This window comes from Lacerta agilis, chromosome 18 (assembly GCF_009819535.1).
Source record: "Lacerta agilis isolate rLacAgi1 chromosome 18, rLacAgi1.pri, whole genome shotgun sequence".
NCBI classification, from domain to species: domain Eukaryota; kingdom Metazoa; phylum Chordata; class Lepidosauria; order Squamata; family Lacertidae; genus Lacerta; species Lacerta agilis.
Window position 1 is genome coordinate 2,932,583 of NC_046329.1, and position 21,214 is coordinate 2,953,796.

General features: G+C 48.6%; 1 protein-coding gene across 1 annotated transcript; it reads left to right on the forward strand.

Moving 5' to 3' along the window:
* Positions 1–504: 504 nt before the first annotated feature.
* Positions 505–20,974, forward strand: NR2F6 (nuclear receptor subfamily 2 group F member 6). Its single transcript, XM_033136702.1, has 4 exons — positions 505–1,105; positions 13,248–13,342; positions 18,466–18,990; positions 20,625–20,974. The coding sequence occupies exons 1-4, from the start codon at positions 831–833 to the stop codon at positions 20,897–20,899; spliced, it is 1,170 nt and encodes a 389-aa protein (XP_032992593.1). The 5' UTR covers positions 505–830; the 3' UTR covers positions 20,900–20,974.
* Positions 20,975–21,214: the final 240 nt, after the last annotated feature.

Here is a 21,214-nt window from a genome sequence, read left to right on the forward strand (position 1 = left end):
CCTCCCCGGCCACAGATCGGAGTCCCCCGGCTCTTCGCAGGAGACCAGCCCCCCACCTGGAGCCCCCGAGAAGCCCCCGCACCTCTTCGCGTCGCGTCCGCCCGCCATGGCCGCCGGGGAGCCCCGGAGCGCCCCCAACCCTCTCCGGAGCGCGCCAGGCAGGGCCCCCCAACCCTCTCCGCACGGGCGACCCTCCTGAAATCCCGCCCCGGAAAAAAACTTGCCTGGCTTTTTTTCTTTTTCCTTTTCCTCCCCTCCCCTGTTCTGGGGGAATTTCTTTCCAGGATCCCCCTTTTAACAAAACCTTTCCAAAACTTGGATACCCCTCAACCCTCTCCAACACTTTCCCCCCTCGATCTGCAAAACAACTTTGGGGAGGGTGACTTTTTTCAGGGTTCCAGTTCTCCCTCTCCTAAGACTCTCCCCAAACGCCATCCCCTTCTTGCCCCCCCCCCATTTTAAGGAATATTTTTTACCAGCCCGAAGTGACCTGGATTTAACTTTTTTATCTTCCCCCCCCCCCCGCTTTCCACCTTGAGCCCCCTAACCTGGGCGCCAGGCTGGTGACCGCTGGCTCCCTCCTCCCACGAAATTGCCCCCCCTGAAATTCCGCTTTGGGGGAAGCCAAGGCTTAATAACAACAATAATCATAATGCTGTTGGTGATCTATTAAGGAGACATTTTTGTGCCTGACTTCGCCTCCGCCGCCTGGAAGGAGAGAGCGCCCCCAACCCGCGGCTGGCGGCCGGAGCCGTGCTTGGCCCCCCCACCCCTCCGGCCCCTCACCACGGACACCCCCACCGCACCCCTCTCCCCCCCTCCGGGGCGCTATGGCCATGGTGACCGGGGAATGGGGCGACCCTAACGGAGGCGAGGCCAACGGCTTGGAGAAGGGCTACCCCCGGCACTCGGAGGACGACTCGGCCTCCCCTCAGGGGGGCACCAGCGACCAGGAGCCCCTCGACGACGACAAGCCGGGCATCCAAGTGGACTGCGTGGTGTGCGGGGACAAATCCAGCGGGAAGCACTACGGCGTCTTCACCTGCGAGGGCTGCAAGAGTTTCTTCAAACGCAGCATCCGCAGGAACCTCAGCTACACTTGCAGGTGGGCCTGGAATGTTTGTTTTTTTTTAAAGAATTTTTTGGGGTGGGGTGGTGGCGGCGGCTGGGGGCTCACCTGGGCATCACCTCTATTCATCCATTTATTTAACATCACATTTCTCTCTGAACCCCCCCCCCCAAACCTCCTTTTCTGTCCGGCCTGGCCTTTCCTGAGAAGTCAAGAAGTAGGGGTGCTCTGCCAGGCATGAGACTGGGAGAAGGGCCGCTGCACCCATGTGTGAGAGAGGGTGGCCTGCCTGTTTGTGAGATGGGGGGGTGCTCTGTCCGTTAGAGGGGGTGCTGTGCCCACGGGTGAGAAGGGGTGCCCTTTCTGTTTGTGAGAAGGGGTTGCTCTCTCCATGCGTGAGGAGGGGTGCTGTGTCTTCCCGTTTATGAGAAGGGCACCCTCTGTCCATTTGTGGGGAGAGGGTGCTGTGTCTGTAAGGGGGTGCTCTGTGAGAAGGGGTGCTGGCTGACCCTCTGTGCCTCCTCTGGGGAGTCTGGGCCTTCTCTGCTCTCTGGCCTTCCAGCCTTGGAGTCGCCTCAATATCCAGGCTGCCTTCGGGGTATGTTCCTCCGCCTGCTCCTTCTTGGAATCAGGGACATCTTTACAGAACCGGCCTTTCGATTCCCATTGTTGCCGTCCCTAGAAGTGGGTGCCAGGAAACGTGTCCCCCCCCATCTCCTGTTTCCAGTGCAGGGCTAGACACCCCCCTCACTGTCAACACACACCCCAAATTATTTCGGATTCCCTTCCCCAAGTCCGTCTCTGTATCCTATTTCATTTCCTTCGCTTGTATCCACCCCTCTTCCTTCAAGGAGCTTGAGGTGGTGGTCACAATTCCCTCCCTCCCTATGCAATCCTCACAACAACCCTACAAGGTTGGAAAATGGTGGGTAGGCGCATGGTGGAATTTAAACCTTGTTCTCCAAGGCCCTTGGTCACTCAAGGCTCTGGTGAACCTGTGTAGTCAGTCCCTGGTGAAAATCGGCCCTCTACCTTGAGAACGCAGCTTGGCTCGCTGACTTGAGATGTCTGGAGTTGTTAATGCGACTTGCTGTCTGGTTTTGCGGTGCCCTGAGATGTTTTGCTGTTCCAGGTGAGCTGGCCTGGGGGTGCCCCGTTCAAGTGCCACCCCTGCCTCCTTGACACCCCTAAATGCATCATTGCTTCTGGCAGCTGTTGCCTTTGCTGGAGCATATAAACGCTTAAGCTGGTGTGTGGTTCAGGGTTGAGGCCCTGTTATACTGAGGCGTCCCCTTTTGAGAGGAGAGGTGGGGAAAATAACATTTTAACAATGCACGGTGCTTGTGTGTCTGCAGGAGACCAAATAGGATTCCTTCTGATGTTATGTGGCAATTATATAATAGAATCATAGAGTTGGGACCCAAGGGTCATCTAGTCCAACCCCCTCTAATCATTCCTGTGCTTGATGTTTCTGCAGCAGTCTTGCATTTTAAGGGTCATAGAATCGTAGAATTTTACAGTTGGAAGGGACCCTGAGGGTTATATAATATTGTGTCCTGTTTATTCTTATTTAAAAAAAATTGATTTCCCATGTGCTCTCACCCAGTGTTAGAAACTCAGATAAAAGGTAAAGGGACCCCTGACCATTAGGTCCAGTCGTGTCCGACTCCGGGGTTGCGGCGCTCATCTCACGTTACTGGCCAAGGGAGCCGGCGTACAGCTTCCGGGTCATGTGGCCAGAATGACAAAGCCGCTTCTGGTGAACCAGAGCAGCACACGGAAATGCCGTTTACCTTCCTGCCAGAGTGGTACCTATTTATCTACTTGCACTTTGACGTGCTTTTGAACTGCTAGGTTGGAAGGAGCTGGGACCGAGCAACAGGAGCTCACCCTGTCGCGGGGATTCGAACCACCGACCTTCTGATCGGCAAGCCCTAGGCTCTGTGGTTTAACCCACAGCGCCACCCGCGTCCCTCGAAACTCAGATAGTAGGGGCCAAATACCAAGATACCAAATGGCTCCTTAAACCAAGGTTGCCATTGCCAAAACACAATGCCTGGTTGCCATTTTTGGGCAAGAGCGCTCTAAAGTCCTATTTTCCAAATGATGGAGTGACTGTGATGGATTCTCAGTTAAACATCTGGCTAGTTCAGAGGACAACCTTGGGCCTGGTTAAGAGCTTTGAGAATTTAAAAGAAGGAAAGTCACTTGATCCAAAGACAGTCCACACATCTATTGGCCTGTTCCGACCTCTTTTTCTTAATGGTGACTCAGACCATTCATAACGCAGGAATATTCTTCCCAACTCTGAACAGGGCAACTGAAGGCAAGCAACAACAATTCACTATGACGCAATTCACTGCTGCTGCTCAGGCTGCACAGAAAAAGCGTTTTGGTTCCTGAAATTCATTCCGATTGTGCAGATAAAATATAACTGATAGAATTTTACAGGATGGAGCCTTGGTGTGCGAAAACAGTGCAGATCCAAGGATCCCCAGATAGGGGAGAGGTCAGGTGCCTTGCTCTCAGGGATCTTCACTTGGTCAAAAGCGGTCGAAAGCCAGCAAAAATGCGCTTGGCTAATTTCGAACACTGGCTGGGGCGTTCAAATCCCTTGCTCTACCTGGAGAGAGAGGTGTGTGTGTGTGTGTGTGTGTGTGTAGAAATCAGCAACTTTTTCATGGCTTGAGTGTTGTCTCAACAAAGGTGAGAGCCCCTTCTTTTGCCCCACCCACTTTTTGCCTCTGGCCCTGCCCACCACGACCCCCCGCCCCCGGACGTTCCCCCACACCTTCCCTCGGCCCCGGGTGTCAGTGAAACCGGCCAGCTGCAGATTCCCTCCGTCCCCCTTAAGAGATTAAGCCTTGAAATGGGCCTGCCAATGAGAGCCAGCAGTGGGATAGTGGTTGGAGCAGCCTTTCTCAACCTTGGATCCCCAGATGTTTTTTGCCTACAACTCCCATGATCCCTAGGTAGCAGGACCAGTGGTCAGGGATGATGGGAGTTGTAGGCAAAAAACATCTCGGGACCCAAGGCTGGGTTAGAGTGTTGGACCAATACTTACATGGGAAACCAGGGTTCAAATCTTGCTTTCCAGCCCATGAAACTCATTGGGTGACCTCGGGACAGTCACTGCCAAGCACTCTCCTTCCTAGCAGAGTTTGAATGGCCGTCTGCTAGGGATTCTTTACCTACCGTTCCTGCATTGCAGGGGGTTGGACTAGATGACCCCCAGGGGTCTCCTCCAACTCTACAATTCTAAGATTCTGCAATAATGCTAATGGTCTGCCTTGCAGGGCTGCTGTTGCAAGGATTTCAGCAGTCCTGAGGAAGTGTTCGGAATCATAAAAGTATTCATTCTTTTCTCAGCTCTGCTTTCCAGGAATCCTTGGAGTGAGATTAATTGCAAGAACTCAGGGACGAATCCTGAAGTGGCGGCGGGCGGGGGGGGGGAAGAGGGTGCCTTTGTGACATCCATGAGAGGTAGTCAAGCCGGGGCTTGTATGAATCGCCCATGTTGGGGCCTGTGGCGCTGTTGCGATAACCTTGGATTTTGCTCCGTTAAAAACAAGCGCTCAAGTTACAAGCCCTCAAGGCGGTTGAGAGTTGGCCGCCTCCACCGCACTCAGTACTCTGCCCTTCCCCGCGAGTGGGGGAAAAAGCAGCCGATTTCACTCATGCCCTGTTGCCAAATCCTTGCCAAATTTGCTGCAGCCCTCGGGGAAGAGGGGTTGGGTGTGAAATATTGTCTGCCTCCTTTTAACACCTGGCCAGCTTTCCCATTGGGAGTTGTGTTTTTATCCTGCGGCGTGGGGCTTTCGTGTGTAAGGTACAAATCCTCCTTTGGTTGTTTGTGGTGTGAACTTCCTGTGATCCGGAGTCGTGCTGCCTAGCAGGTGATTCGAATCCGGTACCAGAGATTGACAGGTGCTTTCCCTTAGTTTGTGGCATTCCACGTGCCCTCGCAATCTGAAGTCGGACTTGGGTGTCCCGGGGGGTTCCTTCCGACTCTGCACATCTATGATTCTGTGATTCGGATCTAACATTTCTCTAGCAGTTGCAAATAATGCTGCCAGACTGTGTTAGAAACTCAGATATGTAATAAGCTAGGGGCCAAATGGCTCCTTAAACCATGGTTGCTGTTGCCAAAACGGAAACCGGGGTCTTATTTTCCAAATGATGGACTTACTGTGATGGATTCTCAGAGGTTCAGAGGACAACCTTGAGCCAGGTTAATAACTTTGAGAACTTAAAAGAAGAAAAGTCCCTTGATCCAGGGACAGTCCACAAATATTAGCTTATTCCAGCCTCTTTTTATCAATAGTGACACGGGCCATTTGTAACATAGGAATATTCTTCCCAACTCTGAGCGGGGCAGTGGGGGAACTGAAGACAAGAGACAACAATTCACTATCGAAACACAATAAAAAATAAAAATAAATCCTTCCAGTAGCACCTTAGAGACCAACTAAGTTTCTTTTTGGTATGAGCTTTCGTGGCTGAAGAAGTGTGCATGCACACGAAAGCTCATACCAAGAACAAACTTAGTTGGTCTCTTAAGGTGCTACTGGAAGGAATTTTTTATTTTATTTTATTTTTTGTTTCGACTATGGCAGGCCAACACGGCTACCTACATGTAACTGCAACAATTCACTATAACGTTGTTCACTGCTCCTGCTCAGGTTGCACTGAAAAAGCCTTTTGTTTCCAGAAATTCATTCCGATTGTGCCAATAAAATATGGCAGGATGGGGCCTTAGTGTGTGAAAACAGTCCAGATCCAAGGATCCCCAGATGGTGGAGACGTCAGGCGTCATCCCGGCAGCCAGGCATCTTCACTTGGTTGCAGGTGGTCGATAGCCAGGTGCAAAACGCCTGGCACATGGCAGATTTCGAACACTGCTGCCGTCCAGGTTTGAGTCGTAAAGAGTCATGGAATTGTAGAGTTGGAAGGGACCCTGAAGGTCCTCTAGTCCAACCCCATGCAACGCAAGGTTCTTGCATTAATCCACAAAGCCCAAAATACCTGCAGGACCAGCTTATTTCGTCCGGCCTACTTTTACTGGCATCTGAGCCTTGTGCTCTGTGTAACTCACTGCCACTGGAGGCTGGGAAAGGAATTGTAGCTGCCTTTCTTGTATTTGTTTTTTTACATCTCCTAAAAGCTGTGTTAGTCAGATGGGCCTCCTCACCGTGGATTTCCCCCCCTTACCAACCTGTACTTATTTATTTATTGGGGGGGGGGACTTATTTAACCAAATATATACAGTCGTAACTTGGAATTCAAACAGCTTAATTTTTGAACGTTTTCCCTCCCAAACATCGCAAACCCAGAAGTGAGTTCTGCGGCTTCCGATTGGTTGCAGGAGCTTCCTGCAGCCAATCAGAAGCCGCGCTTTGGTTTTCAAATGTTTTGGCAGTTGAACGGATTTCCACAACGGATTCTGTTTGACTTCTGAGGTAAGACGGCTCACACTTGTAACGAAACCTCTTATTGATTTCGGTGGGTGGGTGGGGAGACTATCAGCAGAAACAGTTAAAAGTAGTATTTTTAAAAATCCAAGAGACAGTTGAAAAATGACCATATAATATAATAATAATAATAATAATAATAATAATAATAATAAACTTTATTGCAGCTATAAGCTCATATATAAATAGACACACAAATCATATCTGCCTTACAATCCATGCAAAAGCAGCTAAAATAATTACATTAAAATAGAAATAATAACATAAAATATTTACAATCAGGAGAAATAAATATAAATTCAACCTATGATACTGTCAGGAGTTATAGGCCCAAAGGGGGTGGAAAAGAACCATTAGGATTCCTGTAATAGGCCATTTCGCCTCTTATGGTTCAGAACCGAAGTCAGATACCTTGCCACTTGCAAGGTTACTGTTGGGTTAGAATCCTGGAGTAAAAGGGTAAGCTGGATCTCAACTGGAAGTCCAGATAATTTTTAGACCAGTGGGCTCAACAATCAGAAGCCGCACTTTGGTTTTCAAATGTTTTGGAAGTTGAACGGATTTCCGGAACGGTTTCTGTTTGACTTCTGAGGTAAGACGGCTTACACTTGTAACAAAACCTCTTATTGATTTCGGTGGGTGGGTGGGGAGACTATCAGCAGAAACAGTAAAAAGTAGTATTTTTAAAAATCCAAGAGACAGTTGAAAAATGACCATATATATCAGGGGTGGCCAACTCCCAAGAGACTGTGATCTACTTACAGAGTTAAAAACTGAAATTAAATAAAGCTATTTTTAAAATTAAAAAAACAACAACTGGCAGTGATCTTTTGGGGGGTTCAGGAGAAAGTTTTTTTGGGGAGGAGGAAAGCCCCGTTTTTTATGGCATTCAGGTCAAAGTTGTTGTGGAGCTTTTTTAGGGAGAAGGAAAGCCCTGTTTTTGGGGGGTGCAGGGCAAAACATGAGCTTTTTTTAGGGGAGCCAAAGTTGTTGAGCTTCTTTGGGGTAGCCATTCATCTACCAGTGATCTACCACAGACGTCCAGTGATCTACCGGTAGATCCCGATCTACCTGTTGGACGTGCCTGATATATATTATTAATGACGTTGTTGAAATTTGAATACTTGCAGGTCACGGGGCAGTTCACAGGATAAAATAACGATTTAAAAACAACAAAAGCATAGTCAAAATAAAAACAGATTATAAACCAAAAGAAACCCAATAGCAGTTTCAAACTGGTATTTTAAAAAAACATTCAGGAGGCATTTAAAAACCTGCGGTGTGTTTATTTAAAGAACAAAATATCAACAAAAAGCAGTTAAAACCGTTATTTTTTATTTGATCAGATAATAATTACAATTGACCGTGTAATAATAATAATAATAATAATAATAATAATAATAATATTTATTATTTGTACCCCGCCCATCTGGCTGGATTTCCCACTCTGGGCGGCTTCCAACAGAAATCAAATACAAAAATATCACACATTAAAAACTTCCCTAAAAAGGGCTGCCTTCAGGTATTTTCTGAATGTCAGGTAGTTGTTTATTTCCTTGACCTGTGATGGGAGGGCATTCCACAGGGCGGGCGCCACTACCGAGAAGGCCCTCTGTATTAATTTAGCAAAATTCTAAGCCCTTCATGGATGTTTTCATTGATCTGATTGCGGTTTTATTTGCTGTGTGCTGCAAACATATACCACGCCACAGCCAATCATCACTGCCATCATAATTTCATTTTTTGTTTTTTTTAAAGCACCTGGACTTTCCATTGTGATGGCCGTAACCCAGGCTTAAGGTTGCCATTTGGCGATTATCTTGTACACCTGAGTTTCTAACACTGCCTTGGAGAATTCCCTCAAGGTCTGACCTTCTGCACTCAAAGCAAATGTCCTAACCCCGTGGTTCCCTAGCTTTCTTTTGGGCTAAACCACCACTATCTCGCCTCCATAAACCTATCCCCGGTGTCCTCCCTTACAAAAAGCAATTTTTTCCGCTCAGGAAGAGAACAGTGCGGAAAAAGTGCCGAGCGGCAGCAATTAATTGCGCGCTTATTCCAAATCCAATTAAAACCCCTTCGTTCAATTAATGCAACAAGGCGCGGGGACTCGCACCCGGTCCCCGTCAGTGAGGCCCTTTGTGTGACATTAGGAGGACTTGCGGCCGCCTCTCCGGCCTCTCTCCGTGCCCCATGCTCTTTGTGGCCGGAGTAATTGAACCCGTAATTTATTTATTTCCCTTGTATAAAACGGGGTGTGTTTGTGTCTCTGTCGTCTCCACAAGGGAGCCTTTCAGGCCTTTTTTCTCCCAACAGTTGGACGGCGCCCAAAGCCGGCCTTATTTGCCTATTTAACACACGCTCCACTTTGGTGGCAAATTATCTGGCCCCCTAATGACATAATTAGTGGGACCATCGGCCTTGACGAAGCTTTGCATCTGCCCCACCCCACCCTGCCCCAGCAGAGTTCGTTCACATGGGTATTGCTATCCGTACTCAGAAGCTGATTTCACTGATCTGCAGATTTCTCTTATTTGCTGGATGTTGGGAGATTCAGGGCAGGTTTTTTTCTCTGTTAATTAAAAAAAAAAACACCCTCCTCTTCATTCGGCACATGGTTGAACTGCGGAACTCCCTCCCACTGGAGGCAGCGGTGGCCTCCGACCGAGATTTCTTTAAAAGAGGATCGGACACATTCACGAAAGAGGAGGAGGAAGAGAGGGTTATGGACTCACCATGATGGCTACCCAAATCCTCAGTTTAGTGGCTTTCAAATGGCAAGAAAGGAAAGTTTGATAGTGAAACGGACTTGCTTGGAAGGTGGCGGAGTCTCCTTCCTTGGAGTTTTTAAAGCGGAGTTTGGATGGCCGTTCTTGTCAGGGATTCTTTAGCATTGCAAGGGGGGTTGGACTAGATGAGCCTCGGGGGTCCCTTCCAGCCCCACATTTCTGTGAAAGAAAAGGGGGAAGTGCAGAAGGAAGTGTGGAAGAGGCTGTTGCTTAAGGCGCATCTGCATTGTCCAACTCGAATCTTTAGATTGTACAGATCTTTTGCAAGTTTGATGAGCGCAGCCCGATGTCTGCAAAAGGTACATGGGGCGGGGCGGTTTTTCACCTTCCCCTTTGCTCTGCCCCTTCCGTAGACTTTGGACCCAGCTGCTTACATTCCCTCCCCACACACACTTTGTTCCAATGTGTGTAGAGGAGCCTTCTTCTGCCTCCCTGGTCTTTTTCTGCATAAAAAATATATTTATGTTTCTGGCATTTATAGGGCTCTTGCTTTTGCCCCCTCTGCAAACCCGGAGTTTGCAGAAGTTTTTTTTGCTTTTAAGCAAATAAGTAAAAAATAATGACATGGCATGTGAGGGGAAAGGGGGAGCAAAAGATGCTGGAGGTGTTGGTGCTGACCTTTAAAGCACTAAACGGCCTTGGCCCAGTACCGTATAACCAAAGGTGCGTCTCCACTCCCATCGTCCAGCCCAGACACTGAGGTCCAGCACAGAGGGCCTTCTGGTGGTTCCTTCATTGTGACAAGTGAGGTTACAGGGAACCAGGCGGAGGGCCTTATCGGTGGTGGCGCCCGCCCTGTGGAACGCCCTCTCATCAGATGTCAAGGAAATAAACAACTATCTGGTTTTTAGAAGACATCTGAAGGCAGCCCTGTTTAGGGAAGTTTTTAATGTTTGATGTTTTATCAGGGTGGATTTGATTTAAATTTTAAAAAATCCGATTTAAATCAAAAAAATCCACCCTGAGCCTTACTGACTAGTGATTTAAATCAGTTTGATTTAAATCAAATCCACCCTGTGTTTTATTGTGCTTTTAATTGTGTTGGGAGCCACCCAGAGTGGCAGGGGAGACCCAACCAGATGGATGGGATATAAATAGTAAATTATTACTACTACAGTGGTACCTTGGTTTGCATACGTTTTGGATTACAAACACGTCAAACCCAGAAGTGTGTGTCCCGGTTTGCAACCTTTTTTTTGATTACGAACATTTTCTTTTTTTGAGGCCCCATTGGCGAAAGCGCACCTTGGGTTACAACCTATTGTGGTTTACAAACAGACCTCCGGAACGGATTGTGCTTGTAAACCAAGGTACCACTGTACAACTACTATGAAGGAACAGAATAACCCACATGTGAAACGTGGGGCCGAGGTTGCTCTCGTTGGGGCAAGGCAGCCTGTGGTGCAGGGCAGTGTTTGTCCCGATTTGTTACTGGTGCTCAAGAGCTGACAGCGCGACTGAGGTCTCCATTGCCGCCGGATCTGGCTTGGTGGACGATGAGGACTGGAATCTTAGCTTGCCTTTAGGAGAAAGGCTGTATAGCTCAGTGGCGGAGCCGCTGCCCAGCAGTGCAATTCCTGGCGTCTTCTTATAGGGTTGGGGAAGACTCCTTTTTGGACCTTAGTCCCCGGGGAGACACTGCCGGTCAGAGAAGGAGGTGCTGAGGAAGATGGACCAGTGGTCTGACTCGGATGGAGGCAGTTTCCTGCGTTTGCTGTTTATACCAGTCCTTTATTCCCAGCCACGGAGACTGTAATCTTGCCGTATAAGCTCAGTGGCAGAGTATCTCCTTGGCATGCAGAAAGTCCCACTTTCACACTCTGATGTCTCCGGGTACAGCTGGGGAAGACCCCGGCCGAAACCCTGGAGAGCATCTGCTGGCACTCAGTGTAGGATCACAGAGTTGGGAGGGACCATAGAATTGTAGTCGGAAGGGGCCCCTAGGGGTCATCCAGTCCAACCCCCTGCAATGCAGGAATCTCAGCTAAAGCATCCTTGGCAGATGGCCCTCCAACCTCTGCTTAAAAGCCTCCAGGGAAGGAGAGTCCCGAGGGAGACCGTTCCTCAGCTGAACAGCTCTCAAAGTCAGGAAGTTGTTGGCCACCCTCCTCTGCCCACGTTCATGTGTACCAGTTTTAAATCATGAGGACTAGATCCCTGCTTCATTTCTAAATGAAAGGACCATAGCTTAAGGGCTCAGTCCCCAATGGCATGTCCCCAGTGTTGGGCCCATCATCCTGAAACCTTGGAGAGTCGCTACCAGTCAGTGCAGGCAGTCTTGAGCTTCAATGGACCAGCGTTGTGATGCGGTATAATGCATCTTTCCAGAGATGGGCCTGCCTGCTTTATCCCTCCTGCCCTGGCAACCCTCTCCTCGGAGCCCCTTGTCCTGGGAGGAGGGAATTTTTGGGATTCCTGACTCCTTTGCCTGCTCATGCGCATTGACCTGATGGGCCCCCGAAAGAGAGACGTGGTCTGTGTGCATTTGGAGAAGCGAGAGGGTTTCAAATCTTTGCTAGTACAGAAAGCAAGTGTCCAAATGGGATGGGGGGGCAGGAATTGGTAGAGGTTCATCACAACCTATGCGGAGTCCAGAATTCTCTTCTCCCCGTGGTTAGAAACTCGGATATATAAGCCAATCACCAAGTGGCACCTTAAACCCAGAACAAAATAAAATTAAAAATTCCTTCCAGTAGCACCTTAGAGACCAACTAAGTTTGTTCTTGGTATGAGCTTTCGTGTACTGAAGAAGTGTGCATGCACACGAAAGCTCATACCAAGAACAAACTTAGTTGGTCTCTAAGGTGCTACTAGAAGGAATTTTTTATTTTATTTTGTTTTGACTATGGTAGACCAACACGGCTGCCTACCTGTACTGGAACCTTAAACCCAGGTTATAGTTGCCACAATAGAATGGCCAGGCACAATTCCCCCCCCCCCCCCAGTGGGACGACGACGATGATTTCTGTACCACTTTATATTTTAAAGGAAAAAAATCTCAAAAATAATTTACAACACATTAAAATACCCAATCAAACAATCCAGAATAAAACCAATTCAGGCTTCCGGGAAAATATTTCTGATTCTTCTCTAAGTGACATTTTGCTTCCCCTTTATTTATTTATTTTCCTACCTACCTACCTACTTAATATATAGAGCCTCCCCCTAGCAGAAGTGCTCTAAGAAGGCAGGGTGGTGTAGTGGTGAGATTGGCAGACTGGGAGCCGGGAGACCAGGGTTCAAATCCCCACTCAGTCATGGAGCTCACTGGGCGACCTTGGAGTCAGTCACAGCGGCTTAGCCTACTTCACAGGGTCGTTGTAGGGCTTAACTGAGGGGGGGTGAACCGTGGACTCCTTGGAGAAAAAGGTGGGAGATGAATGCAACCAATAAGCTCTTCTGCTGACCTGCTTAAGACAGCTGGAGGTGGCAGCCAGAGGGAGATGCCAGTCGCCAGCCTGGCACCCAGAGATCTCCACGTGGTTGCAATGGGACCCGCGCCAGTTGCGAAACGCGCCTGGCACCCGGCTAATTTCTAACACTGTTCCAAGCTAGGAATAGGAGAGATCCCCCAAGTCCGAAACTCTGGAGAACCACAGAACCACTTCCACTCAGTTTATTTTTCCGTGGCTATTTGGCTAACGTTGCTAATGTTGTTTTATAGATTATAAATGCTATATTGATGTGTCAATCATATAACACGACTTTTGCTTGAATGGTAGGGCTTAGCTTAACGGGTTTGCAAAATGCGCCTGGCGCCTGGGGAATTTCTAGCACTGGGTGGCTTACGGAGAGGTTTATCTTACTTTTATTTTTTATTTTTTAACAATATGTGCATTTCCTTAAAGATATGGGGCGGCTTTGTGTGTAAACAGGAGGAAGGAGGCAGCTAATCTAATGATTTTTGTTTTAACCTAGGTCGAACCGTGACTGCCAGATTGACCAGCACCACCGCAATCAATGCCAGTATTGCCGTCTGAAAAAGTGTTTCCGAGTCGGGATGAGGAAAGAAGGTACTCTCCAGTTTTGGGGTGTGTTTGTGTGTGATATTTGGAGAGATGCAAACTCCAAAGAGGACGGCACGTATATCTGTTAACCGGGGTCCCAGCTTGGAAAGCTGCTGGATTTATTTCGTGCTGCACCACACAACTCATGTCATCAGATGTATTACTTATTTTTGGGTTTATTTTCAACTTCATGCATCCCACCTTTCCTCCCAAGAGCTCTAAGTGGCACCCGTTGCTTTCCCCTCCTCCCCATTTTTATCCTTACAACAACCCTGCGAAGTAGGTTAGGCTGAGAGGTAGCTGCTGGCCCCCAAGGAGAAAGCAAGAGAAAAGGAAAAAAATTAAGAAAGATAGAGTAGAGTAAAGAGACTCCTGGATCTCTGCAGCTGCATATGATTTTCATTCTTTAAGTTCCATCCATTCTATCATCTATAAACATTTTGTTTTGTTTTGTTCCGCTGAGTGTCTGGTGCTGCTGGCACCCAGTACCCGCTGGATGGCAGAAGGGGACTCAACTGGCAGGACTCTATAGCAGACGGTCTGACCTTTGGTGAAATCAGCAAGTCACACGCAGACATGACCTGAAAGAGAGTTGTGTCAGGGAGTCAGTGCTTAGGAGCTGCCTTACGTCAGCAATGCAAAGAGGTCAAAAGTCCAGCATTGGCACGGATAACCCAGGGTCAAAGTGCCTGGCACTGCAGGCGCCAGCTAGAACGCAGCAGAACCAGGGTTCAAAATAAGCCAGTAGGGCTTGCTGATCAGAAGGTCTGCGGTTCAAATCCCTGCGATGGGGTGAGCTCCCATTGCTCAGTCCCTGCTCCTGCCCACCTAGCAGTTCGAAAGCACGTCAACATGCAAGTAGATAAACAGGTACTGCTCTGGCGGGAAGGTAAACGGCGTTTCCGTGCGCTGCTCTGGTTCGCCAGAAGCGGCTTAGTCATGCTGGCCACATGACCTGGAAGTTGTACGCCGGCTCCCTCAGCCAGTAAAGCGAGATGAGCGCCACAACCCCAGAGTTGTCCGCGACTGGACCTAATGGTCAGGGGTCCCTTTACCTTTTTATCAGCCACTTGCGACTGAGTGAAGGTGCCTAGGAGCCGGGTTGCACAATCGGAATGAATTTCAGGAACCAAAAAGCTTTTTCTGTGCAGCCTGAGCAGGAGCACTGAACAGCGTTACCGTGAATTGTTGTCACTTGCCTAAATAAATGGAAAAGTCCATTTATGTAAGCAATTGTTTTCATTAGCTACTGGAGTTTAATACGAGATAGAATCATGACATGCAAAGCGAGAGATGTCAAGCCTTTGCTTGTTATAATTGTGATGATTACGGCGCACAGCTGCTGAAAACCCCAAAGTTGAAATTGTTAATTTGGGGTTCTCATCAGCTGTACGCCATAACCATCACATTTATAACAAATAAAGGCTTGACACATCTCACTTTGCATGCCATGAGTCCATCACATATATTAGTTTCACCTTTTAGGTTGAATTACTGAAAGAAATGAACCTTTCCACAATATTCTAATTTTTTGAGTTTCACCTGTACATTGGCAGCTGAAACCTTAGTTTTGGCCCCTAGTTTATAGTATATCTTTCTAAAACTGCTTGCATCCTAGAAAGCCGCATCAGTCTGTTTAGGTCAGAGCAAAGGGGAAGCTGAGGACTAGCAGCGTGAGATGGCTGGGGAGGCAGGTTAACGTGGGACCTGGTGTGAAGTCAAGAGGCCCTCGCTTTTACGGAGTGAGCTGCTTGCCTTCAAGGCTGCTGGAGGGCCCAGCGGGTCGCTGTCAAACCGGTAAAACAGGTGGTGTTTGTTTGGAGAGTGCAGGATTTTACAGGCGGGTTAGGAAAGGAGCCTCCAGGCTGGCAGGTCATATGACTCAGTAGCAGTAAAGGTCACAGCTGGAGAGGCAAATACCATCTTGAGAGCCAGCGAGTGAGGAACGAGCACCAAATTATTCCTTTGTTTGGATTTTTGGCCCCGTTTCCACAGGTCTCATGATCGTGCCCCTCACTCCACCCCCCCCTCCCCTGGGTTTCTAAGGTCTCCAGGGGAGATCTTGCCCTCGGATCCTGCTTACGAGCTCCTCCCTTCATTGGGAACGGGATAGAGTCATAAAATTGCAGCGTCGGAGGGGTTCCCCATGGGTCATCTAGTCCAACCCCCCCGCGATGCATTTGGAGAACCTTTAGCTGCCTTTGCTGGATAAGACCCCAGAAAGTTCCTTTTGGCCCAGACGATCATGCTGTGCCAAAGATTCTGGCATTTGCAGGGGGTTCTGCAAGATGACCCTCTGGGTCCCTTCCAACTTTACAATGCTGTGATTCTGCGATTCCTGGGGAGGGTAGCTACTGCTGCAGAAGACAGCTTGTCAACGCCCTCCTTAATTTGTGGCACCCAGAATTGGACACAGTATTCCAGGTGTGGTCTGGCCAAGGCAGAAGAGAGTGGGACTGTTATTTCCCTTGATCTGGACACTAGACTTCTGTTGATGGGCCATTCCATTGTCACGGGTGGGACACTTTGACCATGTTTTTTGGTATTTACACATGTGTAACAATGTAAATATACATAAAAATTAACAACCAAAATTTAAACTATGTTCTTAATAAGATACTGAACATTTTACTAATTTTTTATTATTTTTATGGATATTTTTGACAATTTTATTAAATGTTAAAAGTGTTGTCACGGGTGGGACAAAAAAAGAACATGGAGCTTGAGATAAGTTTGATTTATGGAAAAACTCTGTGAGTTGGGAGGTGAATCAATGATAAACTCAGCATATCTGTTTAAATCAATGTTTATTGGTTACAACTATGCAATCAGGAATTAAGTTTAAGAAATTTAACGATACAAAATTAAGGAAAAAATGCTGTCAGGGGTGGGACAATCATCAGAAAATTTTTAACTTGAACACTTCTGTGAAGACTACGTGGGTGGACTTTTGAAAAGAAGTTCCATAAAATAAACTTCTTTTGTCTTTAACTTTTTAAAAAATGGTTAGACTGCATGTTTGCAATCTTCCTCACCAAAGTCCAGCGCTCATCTAGCATTCTTATCAGGCTCATTTTTCATGGAATGGCCCTGATGCAGCCTAGAATAGCGTTAGCTTTTTTTGCTGCTGCATCACAGGGATGGCTCATGTTCAGCTTGTGGCGCACCAAGACCCCGAGATCCTTTTCACAGGTATTGCTAGTAAGGCAGGTGTCTTCCCCCATCCTATATTTGCGCATCTGGTTCTTCCTGACTAAGTGCAGAATCTGGCATTTGTCCTTGTTGAAATTCATTTTGTTAGCTTGCGTCCAGTTCTCCAACCCGTTAAGGTCATTTTGAATCCTGATTCTGTCTTCTGTGGCATTAGTTCCCGCTCCCAGTTTGGTGCAATCTGCAAATTGGTTTGAGCATCACCTCAGTTCCTTCATCCAAGTCGTTTATAAAGACGTTGAACAACAGCGGGCCCAGGACAGAATCCTGCGGCACTCCATTGGTCACTTTCCCCCAGGATAGACTGGATAACCCTCAGAGTCCCTTCAAACTCTATGATTCTACTAGCTGGCCCGGCCACGCGTTGCTGTGGGGTTTTTTGGTTTTTTAAATTCTGGCCCCGAGAGTATTCTGGAAGCTCCTGTTTTCGTTCTTCCCTGTCCCTCTAGAGCAGGGGTCAGCAACCTTTTTCAGCCTTGGGCCGGTCCACTGTCCCTCAGACCATGTGAATGAACAAATTCCTATGCCCCACAAATAACCCAGAGATGCATTTTACATAAAAGAACACATTGGTCGGTGGTATTGATCACTTGGGACTGTGTGTGTGGAACATGCGAAGCTGCGGTGGCCATTTTAAGTGAGGGCACTGGGCACCTTATGGAGGCCTACTGCGGGCCTTGCTGTGGTTTTTTTTTACTGTAAAAGCGCACCCCCCACACACAAAGACCCCCCTCCTCACAATTAACTGGCCCCATGCTCTACGCCATTAAAAAGAGCATTCTCCCCCATCCCAGTCCCAAAATTACGCAACCCAGAGACAAAATCCCCTCAGAGCCGGTCTTACTCAGTGCGACCTCTCAGGCAGCCTTCGGCTTATTTTGCTCCCGCATTTTCCCCCTCCCCCCTCTCTTCCTCAACTGCCTTGCCTCCTGCTCCGTCTTTTTCCCACATTTCCACTAAGCAGTCTGTGTCAGAAAGTCCTTGGGTGCTTACAGATGGCAGTTATAAAATAGTGGACGGGGTTTTCTTTTTGGCGCAGGTCTGATGACGTCAACAGGCAATCCGCCTTTCTATTGGATGCTGTTGGAGTCTTCATCCCTTTTGCTGGTGAGGTGTAATAGGCGCGCCATTTTTTTGCCTTTATTCTATATTTTAGGCATGACAGGTGTGGTCTTTTTTAATTTTTATGATGCCAGATCCTTCCTTGATGGTCATGTTACGCTAATTTGATGCGCTTTGGTCCAGCGGTTACGGAGAACATCGGTGTCGGCCGCACACGCAATGGGAACATTTTTATATATATAGATGACAAATAACTCTCTGGGTTCAGTCAGTCAACCTGTGACAAATCCACCTCACAGTTCCCTTGCTAACCCACATTTTACCACCTTCCTCACAAGAATATCAGGGGGGACTTCATCAAAAGCCTTGCTGAAACCAAGATACACTATGTCCAGCATTCCCCCGATCCACCAAGCTTGCAACTCCATCAACAAAAGAAATGAGATTTGCTGGGTCTTCACAGCTTCCGTTCCTAAGTGCTCGCAGAGCCAGTGTGGTGTAGTGGTTAAGAGCGGTAGACTCGTTATCTGGGGAACCGGGTTCGTGTCTCCACTCCTCCACATGCAGCTGCTGGGTGACCTTGGGCTAGTCACACTTCTCTGAAGTCTCTCAGCCCCACTCACCCCACAGAGTGTTTGTTGTGGGGGAGGAAGGGAAAGGAGAATGTTAGCCGCTTTGAGACTCCTTCGGGTAGTGAAAAGCGGGATATCAAATCCAAACTCTTCTTCTTCTTCAGACCGACAGTTGAACTACCTGTTCTTTCCTGGTACCGGTTGTCAGTGGCATGTGGCATTGGGCCACCCTGTTGACGAGCAAAGAACCCGCCTAAACCAACTCTCTCTGCTTGCTTCCCGCAGCAGTCCAGAGGGGCCGGATCCCTCCCACCCACTCCAGCGCCAGCCCCAACGCCCTGCCCAGCGGCGAGTACTACAACGGCCAGCCCGTCTCGGAGCTGATTTCGCAGCTCCTCCGCGCCGAGCCCTACCCCACCGCACGTTTCAGCTCCCAGTACGCCCAGCAAGGCAGCGTGATGGGCATCGATAACATCTGCGAGCTGGCAGCGCGGCTTCTCTTCAGCACGGTGGAGTGGGCGCGAAACATCCCCTTCTTCCCCGACCTGCCCGTCTCAGACCAGGTGGCGCTGTTGCGGCTCAGCTGGAGTGAGCTCTTCGTCCTCAACGCCGCGCAGTCCGCCCTGCCGCTGCACATGGCGCCACTACTGGCCGCCGCCGGCTTCCACGCGGCCCCCATGTCCGCCGACCGCGTGGTCTCCTTCATGGACCAGATCCGCATCTTCCAGGACCAGGTGGAGAAGCTCAACCGGCTGCAGGTGGACCTGGCGGAGTACAGCTGCCTCAAAGCCATCGCCCTCTTCACCCCAGGTGAGCACACCGGCCAGAGCCATTCCCGGCTGTATTGAGGCGGCTCGAGTGAGTGAGCCAAGCCATGTGTTTGGCTATTGCAGAATTGCCCATTTCCCCCTGAATTTGGATGTTTTTCTCTCTCTGAATGAAAATGCTTTGTTGAAGTAAATCAAAATGCCATAAAATCACAGAAGTACTAAGAAGCAGAGCAGTAACAACAACAGTTTTATTGTATAGCACTATTCTTATATAACAAATATAATATAATTATTTTCATAATTGTGCAATTAATTATAATTATTAGGTAATAATTATATAATATAATAGATGTTTAAGATATTATTTGATTATTTCTCAGCATTTTTTAAATTAACTTTTCAATTTTTTTAAACAAACCTCAAAACAAATCTTTCATAACCTTTGACTTCTATTCCACGGAGTTCTTTCCTTTCCTCATTAAGCTGCTATATGACTTATATTTTACCCATTAGATACATTAATTCTAAATGATTAAACTACCAATTCTCTCATCTGCTGCTCTACTTCAAATCCTACATAAGTTTTCATATAACCATGATACTTTTTTTCCAAATACAGTGGTAACCTTGGTTCTCAAACGGCTTAGTTGTCGAACAGATTGGCTCCTGAATTGTTCCGGTTTGCAAATGTTTTTCGGAAGCCGAATGTCCGACGCGGCTTCTGCTTGAGTGCAGCCAATCGGAAGCCACGTCTTGGTTTTTGAACACTTTCAGGAGTCGAACAGATTCCCGGAACGGATTAAGTTCGAAAACCAAGGTACCACTGTATTCCACAAAATATTTCCAAAGACTCCTATTTCCAAAAAGGACCAGAGGAGGTGGTCTAATTATAATTATAATTTAATTATCTATACCCCGCCCTTCTGGCTAGGTTGCCCCAGCTACTCTGGGCAGCTCCCAGAACATCTGGAAACATAATAAAAGTCAAACATTGAAAACTTCCCAATACAGGGCTGCCTTCAGATGTCTTGTAAAAGTTGTGTAGTTCTTTAACCCTCTGCCGGCCACAGAGCTTGTGATTCTCTTCACCACTTCTCGTCTACGAGTGGCGCGCATGGAGGCAGCTCCACCTTGTGGCGAGACAGTGCAAGCCTGCATGCCAGTGGCAGTCTATCTGGGTTCCTAAGGGTAATTGTACACTGTGCAAAAAGGATGCTGGATTAAATGGGCCGCTCTCTTTGGCTTGATCCAGCAGCCAGCCTCTTCTGGTATCTTTGTGGAACCTCCACGTCCAGAGGCAGTCTATCTCGGTTCCCAGTTTCTCAGGGGTATTTGCCCACTGTGAGGACAGGATCATAGAACTGTAGTGTTGGAAGGGGCCCGGGGGTCATCTAGCTCAACCCCTGGCAATGCCCCCGGAATCTTTTGCCCAACGTAGGGCTCGAACCCACCACCATGAGAGAGTCTCTACTGTCGGAGCTTATGAGGAGTAGAGACGTGTCTCTATCCCCCCCCAACACACACTTTGGCTTGATCCAGCAGCCAGGCCTGTTCTTGTGGGACCTCCAGGTCTAGAGGCAGTCTATCTGCGTTCCTAGGTTCTCAGGGTTATCTGGGGACAGGAGGGGGCCCTGCCCAGGCTCTCGCGAATGCTAACCGTCTCCTCTGTTTCAGATGCTTGCGGCCTCTCGGACCCTGCACACGTGGAGAGCCTGCAGGAGAAAGCGCAGGTGGCGCTCACGGAGTACGTCCGCTCGCAGTACCCCTCGCAGCCGCAGCGCTTCGGCAGACTCTTGCTGCGCCTCCCTGCGCTGCGGGCCGTCCCCGCCTCGCTCATCTCGCAGCTCTTCTTCATGAGACTGGTAGGCAAGACGCCCATTGAGACGCTCATCAGGGACATGCTACTCTCGGGAAGCACCTTCAACTGGCCCTACGGGACGGGGCAGTGAGGAGACGATGAGTGTGCGGAGTTGCCGGGACCTGCCTTCCCGCCCCCCACCTGCCCTGCAGGTTCTTGTGGCCATCGCACCGACAGCCTGGATGTCCCCTGGCACCACCCAATTCCCCCGGATCGAGGCGTCGAACTCTGTGCAATTTTTTTTTCTGTTTCAGGGGGTGGGGTAGGGGGACCACTTTCCCTGCTGTGACTGCCTCTACCCCCACCCCAGTGCCAAGAGAGGGGCAGGGCGGGTGTCCATTGGGAATTTCTCCTTTTCCGTTCCATTGTGGGCACGGGAAATGTAGCGTACTTGGTTTGCTTTTCC